The sequence below is a fragment of the Hirundo rustica genome, chromosome 2 (assembly GCF_015227805.2).
Source record: "Hirundo rustica isolate bHirRus1 chromosome 2, bHirRus1.pri.v3, whole genome shotgun sequence".
Lineage (NCBI taxonomy): Eukaryota > Metazoa > Chordata > Aves > Passeriformes > Hirundinidae > Hirundo > Hirundo rustica.
In genome coordinates, this window is record NC_053451.1 from 50,020,160 (window position 1) to 50,032,527 (window position 12,368).

At 41.9% G+C, this 12,368-nt stretch overlaps 1 protein-coding gene across 2 annotated transcripts in view; it reads right to left on the reverse strand.

Annotated features, from left to right (window-relative positions):
* STARD13 (StAR related lipid transfer domain containing 13) overlaps positions 1 to 11,813 on the reverse strand; it is a 288,035-nt gene extending 276,222 nt beyond the window's left edge. The window contains exon 1 of one of the 2 annotated variants that reach the window (XM_040056756.2): positions 11,678 to 11,813. In XM_040056756.2, the coding sequence (XP_039912690.1) occupies positions 11,678 to 11,782 (105 nt within the window). In that variant the 5' untranslated portion in view covers positions 11,783 to 11,813. The remainder of the gene's footprint in view (positions 1 to 11,677) is intronic. The other variant, XM_040056754.2, reaches the window with a different exon arrangement.
* Between the last annotated feature and the right edge of the window lie 555 nt (positions 11,814 to 12,368).

Sequence of the window (12,368 nt, forward strand, 5' to 3'; positions counted from 1 at the left end):
ATTTGGACTGCACTTCAGTGTCATGTAAATGGGCTACTGACTTGTTTAGCATTATTCAGTGCCACTAAAACATTGCTTGGACATTCTTGTCGTTCATTTTATTTCTGTAACAATGCAACAGCCTGTGAAGCACCACCACAAGGATGCTCCCTCGAGGCTGCCAATGTTTTTATCTTGCTCTATCAAGGTCAGATCCTGGCAATGTTAGGCCAGCACTCCCTCCTCATTGTAATATTCAGGCACCCTCTGAACTACCTCATTTAAATCCATACAAAACACAGCTCTTCGCATCCTGGTTTCAGGAGATCAAATTGCCATCCTCTCTTATCCTCCTAATGGAAAGGACTTCTGGTCCTCCCTGCTCTGAGCTCAACTTTTCTATCAGAACTTACAACTATGAGACTGACTATTCCTTACTTTTCCCAGTTAACAGCAGCAGATTCAAATTCCAGATTAACACTTGCCTCCCTTTTCCTTTTCCTCATATTTAAAGTTAACATAGTGAACTTTAAACAAATCTTTTAGGTATTTGTATTATTTATACAGTTAAAATCTTTAAATATCATTAAATTTTAACTTTTAACACAGCTAACAGAGTAACAATCATCAAAATAACATCTTCAAAACCTATTTCTATAGTACCTTGCAACTCATGCTCATCTGACCCTGGTTAAGTGAATGTGGACTTTCATTCCTCTTTCTTCTTTCTACTTTTCATTCCTTTTTCTGCCTGTTGAGGGTTTTGTGTTGGTGTTAGGTGGTTTTTTTTTTTTTTGGTCATCTTATCTCCCCAACCCTCAAGTGAGTTTGGAGCAAAGTGGGGCTGTGAAGCCATCTGTTGTCTGTTCCACTGCTGTGCTGCAAAGTCCTCCTACCACAGAAAGCCTTCACTATGGGCTGGGCTAAGAACTATTTGCTCTCATTACCATCATCTCCAGGAAGGCTAGGAGACATCTGTTGAATCTGTGTAATAGGCCTGACTTCCATTTACCCTTTGTCTTTCCAGCTGTAGAGACACACCCTGATGTCTCATTAACAAAGTAAAAATAATGACACTGTTTTATTTTCCCACCTCCAAGCAGCTGCAGAACCTTCCCTGACCAACTGTAAACCAAATCTCTTGTCCTAATGCTTGAGAAACCCACTAAGCAGCCTTAGTTTGCACTTTGTTTCCCTTGTGCTCCGTGCCTTTCAGCTGGCTTCATCTGGTATCAGCAATGGAGGGAGATGATACAGTGTGGGGGAGATGATGCAGACTGAGCTCATGGCAAAGGAATGCAAAGGAGAGAATGTCAGTGGCAGAGGAACAAACTAGATAGTAGGTGATTTAATTCCTCAGTTGCACAAATTGATATTTTAAATGACAACTACCATGACTTGTCCTCCCTTTTGTGGATCCCAGTGTTTCTCTTCCTTATTGCAATGGCCTACAAGGCTTGGGCTCCTCAGAAGGCTTTTCTCATCTAGCTTGGCTTTTCAAGTTGTTGACAGTGACAGCCCTGGAACTGTTGGATGAATAACATAGCTGGCAAAGGCTGGCCTCCTTAACTAACTCAGCCACAGACACCACATGTGCAGAAAAGATCTGGGATTTACTAACGGACGCAGCTCTGCCAGGAGAACCAGGTACAGGGTCACTAACATTTCTGCATGTGTTCTAAGCCCTGAAAAATTTCCAGAGACTTTCCCATAGTTGTTCTGTCCCCACAGTGTCTCTTGGAGAAAGGAATGGAGCTGGCCAGAGCAGAGAGAATAATACTTCCCCCAGGTAACAGAAAGATTTCTTGAGGCTGCCTCCAGCAGAGAATCTCATGGAAAAAGGAGGAGAGGGACCGGGATTTAATCAATCCCAGTTAGAACAGGGCTGCATCCTCACTGGCCAGTGTGGCCTTATTCCCAGCATTTTCTTGGCAGTTTGGAGGTTTATCATCAGATAGGATTGCTGGCCAGATCTCGGGTGGGTGCTGCATCTCTGGAAGCACAGCACAAGGTGTTCCTCATCCCTGCTCCTGCTTAGATTGGGGCAGAGTCCACCAAAGCTGTCACACAGACAAGGACACAATCTTAAAATAACAACTTTTCAAACATTTTTGAGCGATACAGATTACTGATAGAGAATTTAAGGCAATCTAAATCTTAGGTAAGGACAAAAATTCCGTAAAGCTAGCTTCAAAAAGGATTTAATTTGACCATATCTTTAACCTGGGGGCCGATTAAGAGAAGAGAAGTTTCAGTGACTAATTTTTACAGGGTCTGAATTATAATACAACTGAACAGCTGCAGAATCTGACAGAGACATTGCTCTCCCTAAGCATTTGGTAATAGAGTATTTCAGATTATTAAATAGTTAATAAAGTCAGAGTCTTTGCTAAATAGATGGATACAGCAATATTAAAAAGGTAATTATAGATTTCCATCAAAAAATTCCTGACTCCAAAAATTTTTTCTCAGACTGATGCTAATACATGGGTCTCAGTTAAAAAAAAAAAAAAATATATATATATATATATATATATATATAAAAGCCACTATTTAAAAGGTTTCCAATTTGCTCTACCATAGTGGCTTCCAATTACAACCAATTTCAAGGTGTAAGTTTTCAGATTGAGTATTCGTTTTTTCAAGGTAAATCCTCACCAGTTGTCACATAAAACTAGTTTTCCCATTACTCATGTTCTCATGCTTTTTGGCAGCACAGGGATGCTTATTTCCTTTGCTTCTTCTCAGGCATTAGCCAGTTGTGATATCTGTACCTCTATAAAGTCACAAAGTGGTAAAAAAAGGGTCAGAAGAGCAGAAAACAGCATTAAAAAAACCACAGGAGAGTCCCTCATGCACAACATTATTCATTTGCTTCTTTGTTGCTATTTCAGCCTTTTTTTTTTTTTTTTTTTTTAATATTGATCTTTCAGATCCTTTTCTCATTCTCTGTGAGGGCCACTAGAAAACCAGGGTATGTTTTAAAATCTTGCATACTCAGCTAACTCACAGGCTGCAGAAAAAATTCTTTACATCTGTAAATTATCCCACTATCACGGAGGAGTATGCAGCAGAGCTTGTACTCACACTGAAGCTAGTTTATCTCCATCTCTGATTATTTTTGCCTGGTTTATAAAAAATGTAATGGATATTCACTTCCATTTAGTTGAGCCAACCCACATCATACAGCAGTGTCCAGGTCTGCTTTGCTTTGCATTTCTTAGTGTCACCTCCTTTGCAGGCTTTATTAACCCCATGCCCTGCCTCAACACACCCCATTTTCCTCTTTGAAACCCTGTCTTGAGGACTCATCGCTGTTGTAAAAACTGTGAGAAATGAGATGGCAATGGCTCAAGTGTGGAACAATGAAAAGTATTTTAAATATATACAAAGAAAAGATGTTGTTGCAGTCTTCTCCTACCATTTGGGTAGTGCTGCATTCCTCAGAGAAAGCATTTCCGAGAAGCAGAGAGTTTCTGGGCACATGTGTGTGGCACCTGGGCAGGAGGAAGAACACTGGAGACCAGTAGGCTCCCAGTGCAAATGTGGCTGCCTCTCCCACCAGTGGCTCCAGCATCACCATCCCTGGGGAAAAGGACAGCCCCTGCTCACCTATAAAATGCAGCAAGGACATGACAGTGACTACAGCAGCGTGGGCAGCTTAACCTGCTTGGATGTTGCTGAGAAATGTCCACACAGATTTCATGTCCACACAGACTAAAACACACATAAAGATGGCAGAGCTGAGTTCTAACCCTCTAGGATGACCTGCTAGGATCAAAGAGGACTGCTGGTGGCCTCTGTAGTGCTGATGAACTACAAAAATATCAAAACCATAAGCAAGACTGTCTTTATCCACCCCTTATGCACAGGGAGATCAGTCTCACAAGCTAACTGTACGTAGAGGATGCCAGCAGCACGCACGGTCAGACGGGATTGTTGCACCAAGGATGCAGGCACAGGGTGCATTACAAATCACTGAAAGATGCAGAGTTTGCTGCGGACTGGTGCAGGTACTTTTGTGTGCAGGATCCAACAAGTTTTGGAGCGCACTGCAGTGCATAATAAGCAACATATTCTTCTGTATCTAAATATGATTGCCAGGTAAGCTGAGAAATAGGTCCAAGCCAGAAATGTGTATCAAAATCCCAATATATATGAGAAAGTTCAAGAAGACGCTTTTTTTTTTTTTTTTTTTAATTACTAGCTATGGAAAGAGATGCTAGCTGCTAAGTGTTTCCTTAAATTTTCAAGGCACTCCATGCTGTGCTTGTATCTAGGGTTTTGTTCCCATTTCTAGCAAAATTTGAGCCTAATAAAAAGTATTTTAAACTCCATTTATTGCAGTGGCCATCAGCTAGCTAGATCTTTTATTTCTATTGTCAGTGGCAATAAGAAATTTGCAACAAAAATTACCATTGTGGCTGTAACTGCAGAGTTATTTATAAACAGCTAGATGAAGAAGAAATGTAATTTAAATTTCATTGTGAGCAATATTCAGGTCTAGAGCTCTCTAATGCACAATTCATAGCTGGTTAAATTGTAGTCATTACTCTCATACTACAATACTCTTTGTCATGACAAAGGGAAATTACTTTTCTGTCAATTACTTCTGCAAGACTAGTTAATTTACACTTGCAAAGGATATGGAGCAGCATCTCAGTTCCATGGAGATGTTTCTCAGAAGCATTTGGCAATTAAAGTTTGGGGGAAAAGGTAAATGGAACCCATCTTAAGAATGTAAAAAAAAAGGACAGTGCATGCATCCCAAGGTGTAATACACCAGTGAGCAGCACCAATCAAGAGCAGATCTCTCACTGACAGACTGCTGACCTCAGTGCTGCAGAAACCTGTACTGAGGACCTGCAAGAGGAATGCTCCCCTCTGTTTCAATACTGAGCAGCCACCGAAATCACTGGCAGCATTTCAAATCGCTGCCCCTGACTACATGTAAGTTGTGCATGCAATTATTTATATAAAAGATCCTTCTCTTCGGCACCTCCTGCTGCTGCTATCTGTGTGTTTGCTCAATCCATGTCAGAATGGAGATAGCAAGAGCCAAAAACATGAGGAGGAATGTTATTTTTACTTACTTGCTTGGAAATTCTGTGTGAGCTTTAGCATGGCTGGCTTGGATACCTGCCTGAAGCACTACAGCTCCTGACCCTAGCAGCATAATTTAAGGTGCTGAAGTTTTAATGCCTGAATTCCTTGGAGGGGTGATGGAGTAACTGTGTGCAACATTGCCCGAGAGACACCACAGTGCTCTCCCACCACGAATGACAAACTGCTTTAGGAAGGTTCCCCCTTCTTTTTCCTTCATGTGTCTCCACACATGGGTGTGGCACTTAGCAACATGGTTTAGTGGTGGGTTTGACGTTGCTGGGTTAATGGCGGGACTCAATGTAAGTTAGAGACCTCTCCCAAACTTTTCCACTAATTCTATGACTCTATGAAGGAGTGCTGGAGCATCACCTGGGATCCCTCTTGCTAAGATCAGGGGTATTGTGGGCAGGAGGTGCAGCTGGGTTAATGGCTGGACTCAAATGAAGTTAGAGACCTCTCCCAAACTTTTCCACTAATTCTATTACTCTGTGAAGGAGTGCTGGAGCATCACCTGGGATCCCTCTTGCTAAGATCAGGGGTACTGTGGGCAGGAGGTACAGCTGTGCCTTCTGCAGCCTGTGAGATGCTCTCAGGGATGAGGGCGATGGCTGTGGGCCGGGCATGACATGGTACTGTCGCTCCCCTGCCTGCAGGGATTCACACCCACACAGAGAGAGCAAGCAGGACCCAACAGAGACAGCAAATCTTCTCTTCCCTCCCCAACAGAGACAGCAAATCATCTCTTCCCTCCATGAAAATAGTGGAAAGGCCTTTGGAAAATGGGGCATTCAAGAGAGGCCTCAGATTCAGCATGAAGACTGGGTGGGGTTTTACACCCTACCTCTGCCCTGCAGCCAGGCAGAGTTGCTTAAATCACCTCAAGGTTGAGGTCACAGGTATTTTTTTGTAAGTGGAGCAGAACAAGTGGAGTGCAGACAGACCATGTAGCTGTATTGTCATGCACTGCGTGCAGCTGGCACAGCACAGCTTCACCTCTAGGTATTATTGCAATTAAAATGATGAAATAGCAACAGCACAGGCATCCTTGACAATGATGTTTGTGTTTAGGCATGTCAGACTATGCTGATACTGATATCCCGATCCTATATTGGCATCACAGCTCTCACAGAGTTTTGCAATGTTTTAAATCCTAACCCCCACCAAATTCCAACAAACACAGTCACACTCCTCCTTCCTGATACTGCTCTCTTGATACAACAAGGGGCAGAGCATCCTTATCTTTCCTCCCCAGCCTGAGCTGCCTGCAGGTGCTGTTGCTGTGCTTTGGTGCAGAACATTTCAAAGGCAGAAATTACATGAGGGAGTTCTCAGCAGAGTTTACAGAATGTTTCAGGGCACCTTAATCATATGTTATTTCTGTTCCCATTAGATTAATGGATTTGCAGCACTGCTCAGCCCAAAACTAGACTCTGCTCCAGCCACCCATAAAAAACTTTAGAAAGTGTTTAAAAACCACAAGTGTTTATGTTGCCTTCAATTATTTTCCAATTCAGTTGCCTGGATTTTCTTTTGAGACACATGTGCTTGGTTTACATCAAGACTACAGTCCTACCTTGCACAAAAGATAAATCCACATTTGTTTCCAAGAATTAGAAGGAACTAAATTCTGCAGGTTAATAAAGATAGATATGAAGACATGAACACAAGTGTAAGGATATAAGAGTGTAAAGATGCATATCAGGGTATAAAGAAACAGATTGGAATTTTCAAAGTTTCAGCTTGAGACAATGACAGACAGTATCGAAAATTATTTTCTCTGTTTTCTTTGGCTAAACTCCAAAATATTAGAGTCAGGACCACTTGTTTTTTCACAACCAGTCTTTAAATGCCCCCTGTTTATGTTTAGTTCACCTATTTGTGTCACCACAATAACATGCCAGGGAAAGAGCTCTTAGCTCTTCATGACAGAGAGAAACCACGTCAATTTCTGGTTCTATATCATACAAACATTGTTGAAAAAGATTGGGGTTTTTATGATGTCTAGATATGCCACTCAGACTGCTGTAATTTCAGGACATAATGCAGAGACACTAAAGCATCTGTGTTTTGAATGTTGAAAAAGCCAGTTGTGGCTGTAAAGGTTTGGGGATCAACAGTGTTTGGGATCCCTCTAATTTTTCTGGGTAGAGCCAGAGAGCTTGTGGTCTTGGTTGCTCAGTGGTACACCTCCTTCCAGCCCGGCACATTTCTCTTGTGTGATGTGTGTGATTCCAAATGATGCCCCTACCTTTGACATATGAATACAGGTTGTTTTGTTTTGTTTTCTGAGAACCCACAACCTGCAATTTAAGGTAATTTAATTTGTCTTCAAAACAATGTGTTATGCATTAATTAAAGTAACTTAATTTGTCTTCAAAACAGAGTATTATTAATTTACCCTAAGGCATGAGACACGGAGCACAAAGGGCAAAAAACATCAGAGGTACATGACTCTTACTCATACCCTCATCTTTCCCCTTGACAGCTTTTGTGCTTTCTCATTTTCAGCTTCAAGGAGCATTTGTGTTGTATTAGCACCAGTCTGTTTTTACAGCGCTTTCCTTTGCCCTTAACTCCCTTCCTTTCACACACTGCTTCTGGACAGCTTCTCTCAGGTGACTCAAAGGTCCCAGTTTTGCAAAGCTTTTGTGAGAGTATAGTGTGATACTTCTCAGTCCTGAAAAAACAGAGATATTAGCAGTGTTGTGACCAAGGTGTTATCTTGCAGGTCCACAGACCTCCTTGACTTTGTGGACTCTTTAGTACGTGCTCAGCTTCTCTTCACCTGCTTGATCATTTTCATAACCCCTGTTGACTAACTGCACAGCAAATATCCTCATCTCACAAATGCATATGTGGAAGCAGAATATTAATTTTAAAAATAAAACTATCAGGCAATTTTTTCTAGTTTCCTAGTGGAACTACTTGTTCCAAAATAATAGCCTATTGCCGCTATAACCGATGTTGTAATAATAGCCTGTTGCTATTGTCAGCAACAAAATGCTACATAATACTAAACAGTTATAAAAGGTAAGGTTTTATAAAACTTTAAAGTTTTGATAATTTAAAAAAATAATGTTGTAATTAGGCTGCATACATCATATGAGTGTTTTGTAAAACTTGTGCCCAGACAGAATTTAGTAAGTTATTTTTGATTGATAGAGTGCTGTTGTTGAGAATATGCCCACATAGCACAAAAATATGTAATGATAAAAAGTACTTCAAAAGAAACTATTTTAGCTGCAGGTCAGTTGAGTCTTAGCTTCATCTAATCCCCACTTCAGTGGCAGATATGAACACACTTCATTCTAGGAACTTGGGAAACACCGAAGAAGAACAGGCCTGTTGGCTTCACTGGTGTGTTTATTTCTTGGTGATATTGGATGTTTAGAGACGTGTGTGTTCCTGGAAGTCCTCACAGCAGGTAGCATTTGTAATGAGCTCCTTAAAATCTGAACATAGCCTGTTCTTGTTTGCCCTTCAGAGTAACTAGGAAACCAGCCTCGCCCCAGAGCCTATCCGGAGTTGTCCCCTTCAGGCTCTTTTGTAGCTTTGGCAGTTCCAGCTAGCTGAGATGAACCGCTGTTGGTAAAAATATCACAGAATTCAGTCCTTTAGCTGCAGCAAGAGAGATATAAACTGGATATTTACGAGCAGCAGTATCAGTCAGAGCTGGCTCTCCCATTTGAAACAAGGCCAGCTAATGCCTTTGGGGTCAATCTCAGGAGACAGGACAGTGCCTGCAGAGAGCCACACAAAACGTCTCCTCTCGTTAGTGCAGGAGCTCTGGACTGTCCTAGTGTGCAGAACAGGGAAATCAAAACGGTCGCAAGGAAGCCCCACCTATAATACAAAATAATCCCATTAGTCTATCCACGACAAAGACCTGGGAGTTATTTTGCTGGGTAGGTGACCATGGGAACAGTGTGGTTATCATCACACAACAGAGACGGAAACCAGAACTTTCTCCAGGAATGGGGAAGTGGCTTCCAGGAGTATCACAGGGGGCAGCACTTTCACAGAAAGAAGCCAAGCTTCCTAAAACAACATCGCCACTACAGAACACCACAAACATAAAAATTATCAAGGAAAACCTAAAATCTTTCTGAGCAGGAGGAAAGAAAATAAAGAGTAACGCACATTCATCTCTTGAGATAGATGTCAAAGGGTTAGACAAGGTATGAAGGCATGTAGCTGGATTTAGCTTCAACCTTGCACAGACTGGAGAAACAAAGCTCAAGTTCGTGGAATAAAAGTGAGATTGCTCTGTTTAATCTTTGCCTTTGGAAGAAGCTGGAGGTGAAAGCACAGCTGAGAGCTGGCAGGACCATCCTTCTGAAAGCAACATGCACAACTGCTGTAACTGTTTACCTCCTAAGCCGGCCTGGCAGGGATGGCAGCTGCCTGTATTGAACCACATTCCATCTCTGGTCACACTGGAATGAATCCAGGGTCATGTCACTGACTTCAATGAAGTTATTCTCTATTCATGCTTGCTAGCTGAGAATCTGGCCCATTCTATCTAGGCAGCAATATCTAATAGAGAAAATACTGCCAAATTAAGGGAACAAGAAGAACCAAACTATGTGACATGAAGAGGAAACATTTTATATTATAGGGATTATAGAGGCTCTTTAGTTTAAGGACTTTATCAGCATTTAAAGGATAGTCTGCTGAAATGCATTTCTATATATGCCTAGATTTTAAGCCTCGTTTGCTATTTTAGAAAGTGAAAAGCAAATGTATTGATTTTAACATTATTGAAATAAAAATGCTGCAGTTTGCTCAACACAGAACACTAATTCGTTATACATCTACGAGCAGGACTCTTCCATTTAGGATTTCCTCCACATCAATGAAGAAGGCCTCTCTGACCAAAATATGACGAGTTTCATGAATTTCTCTTGGGAGCACTTTTCTGTTGGTGCCAAATTCAGTTTTGGGGAAAACGCTGTGTTTTGCTCTGCTGGGTAAACCCAGGTTGTCCCTGCCATAGTGACCAACAAAAGACAGAGAAAAGGAATCAAGGTAGGGGAAATTTATCATCACTGTATTATTTCCAACAAGTTCAGATTAATTCTCAGCAGGCCTTGATGACACGGTATATCTGACTTAAGAGAAGCCAGTGGTGTAACAAAAACTCTTCAACCAATGATAGAAGAGTAGTGAAAAGTTATAAGTTTATTCTAGCAGTTAATTTGTTAAAGAAACACTGACATTTACTTTCTAGCAGGAAATAGATAGAATTGCCTCACTGCCTGTTGTACTAAGTTGGTATCATCCCATGTTATGTGCTCTGACTAATGCAGCAGAAATGCACTTGTATGCCCACACCTCATCTGGATGCTGCTTGTGTTGCTGCGTGATCTGGAGGCATCCAGATGGAGAATGAGTGGTGGTAATGGATCCACCAGGGATGGGGTTTCTGCTGTACCTAGTTAGCAGTAACATGCCACTTACCCACGATTTTCACTTAACCTATGGATTTCACCTGGACTCACCAGAATAAAAATTTATAAACTGATGCAACACCCTTGCTGAGAAAGAGAAACATGAAGAAGAAAAGAGAAACATGCTTGCTAAGGAAAATATATGTTAAATGGAGAGGTGCTAGGTTGTTTTGGGTAGCTAGAAAGAGCTGTGGAACAATCCAGACAGGATTTAAAACCTTTTTTTTTTTTTTTTTTTTTTTTTTTAGAGCATGTATCTCAGCTTGCACTAACATTGAAGTGAATCAAAGAAAGTTGTAGCATATAGCTCTTTTCACACAAGGTTGTATATAAAATAGCAGTCTAGGATGACGGGTAATTTTAGACCATCCTGGACAGTTCCCATAAGGAAGTGAAAATATCACAAGCCTGGAGTGGCAAACTGCCTGCTCAGGTTTGGACTCCTGGTCTGGGTATCAACCCCTACAGTTCTCCCATAGAAATTAATTTCATTATTCCTATGCAAGAAAGAGCAGGTTATTAATGTTTCAGCTACAGAAATGATCCTCCTGTGCTAGTGCAATGTATCTGTTCGAATTAGTTCTGCAAATCTGCATCATAATGGACAATATTCTCTTAAACTAATTTCCTGCAATCATCATTAATTGGCCAGCTTTCTAACACCTGGTACCAACAGATTTTTCATCCAGCAAGTGCAGTGCCACACAATGGTAACAGCAGGTTTTTACTAATCCCTCTCCATACACAAGCAAACATCAAATGTGCCTGTAACAAAGACACATAGACCAGCCTGACATTTGCTGATAACTCCCAGGAGATTCTTCCTCACTACAACTAGTCCTGCTCAAACAGATTTTCCAGTGGAAAAGACGATTTGAAATAATTTCCAGCTAGAATAATTGCACTCACTTGAAAAGAACATCATTCTCTTCCTCAGTGTACACATATATTAGTCCAGCTGTAAATGCAGCTAACACTTTGTGAAGTTTTCCGAAGCAGTAATTATTTCATCTTAGGAGAATTCACGACAGCTTGCTCAATAATGAAGTTATGCAGATATATATACTTCATGCAAAGTTGCACACACACACACACACACACACAAAAGGAGGCATTTAAAACTGCTTTCAAATTCCACTCACAGTTCTGAAGTTCAAGCATAAAACTTCTTGCCTTGCATCTGTAGCTCCAAGCTGTCTGTAAAGATAACACAGTCCATCAGATATCCTGGTTTTGTTTTCTTGCATAAAAATATCATCTGTCACAGGCACAGGAGCTGACTTCAAGGACCAGCCCCTTCAGCGGAGCACACCAATCGGGAGACCCCGGGAGCACATGTGGAATGCTGCTTGCCTGCACGCCGGTCACGGCCACGGGCAGCATCTGCTCTGCGGGACGCGGCTGCCAGATGAGCCCGGTGTCCCTGCAACACCGCGCTGGAGGTGCCACGGCCCCGGGCGTGCCCGGGTGTCCCCAGCCCAGCCGGGGAGGCTTCCACAGAGCACCTCGGTGCCGCTGCTCCTGCCGCGCCAGCCACAGGGACACCGGAGACTGGCGACAAGGCGTTGTGCCTTGCCCCTTCTGGCGTTATTCTTTAACGTTGAAATAAAAATAATCTCATTTACCATTGTATTTGATGCTTCTTCACTTTTTCTCCTAGTTGCTGTTCTAACTCCATTTAGAGCTTTATATTCCAAACCTTATCCCTGGAAAACCATGTTTGTGGAAAAGCCCTGGACATTGAAAGCCTCTCGTATCAGGGGGGGGCTGGCAGTGCTCCTAACCCTTGGGGTCAGCCTCACCTGGGATTTTCCCCTTTTCCTGATGCCGCAG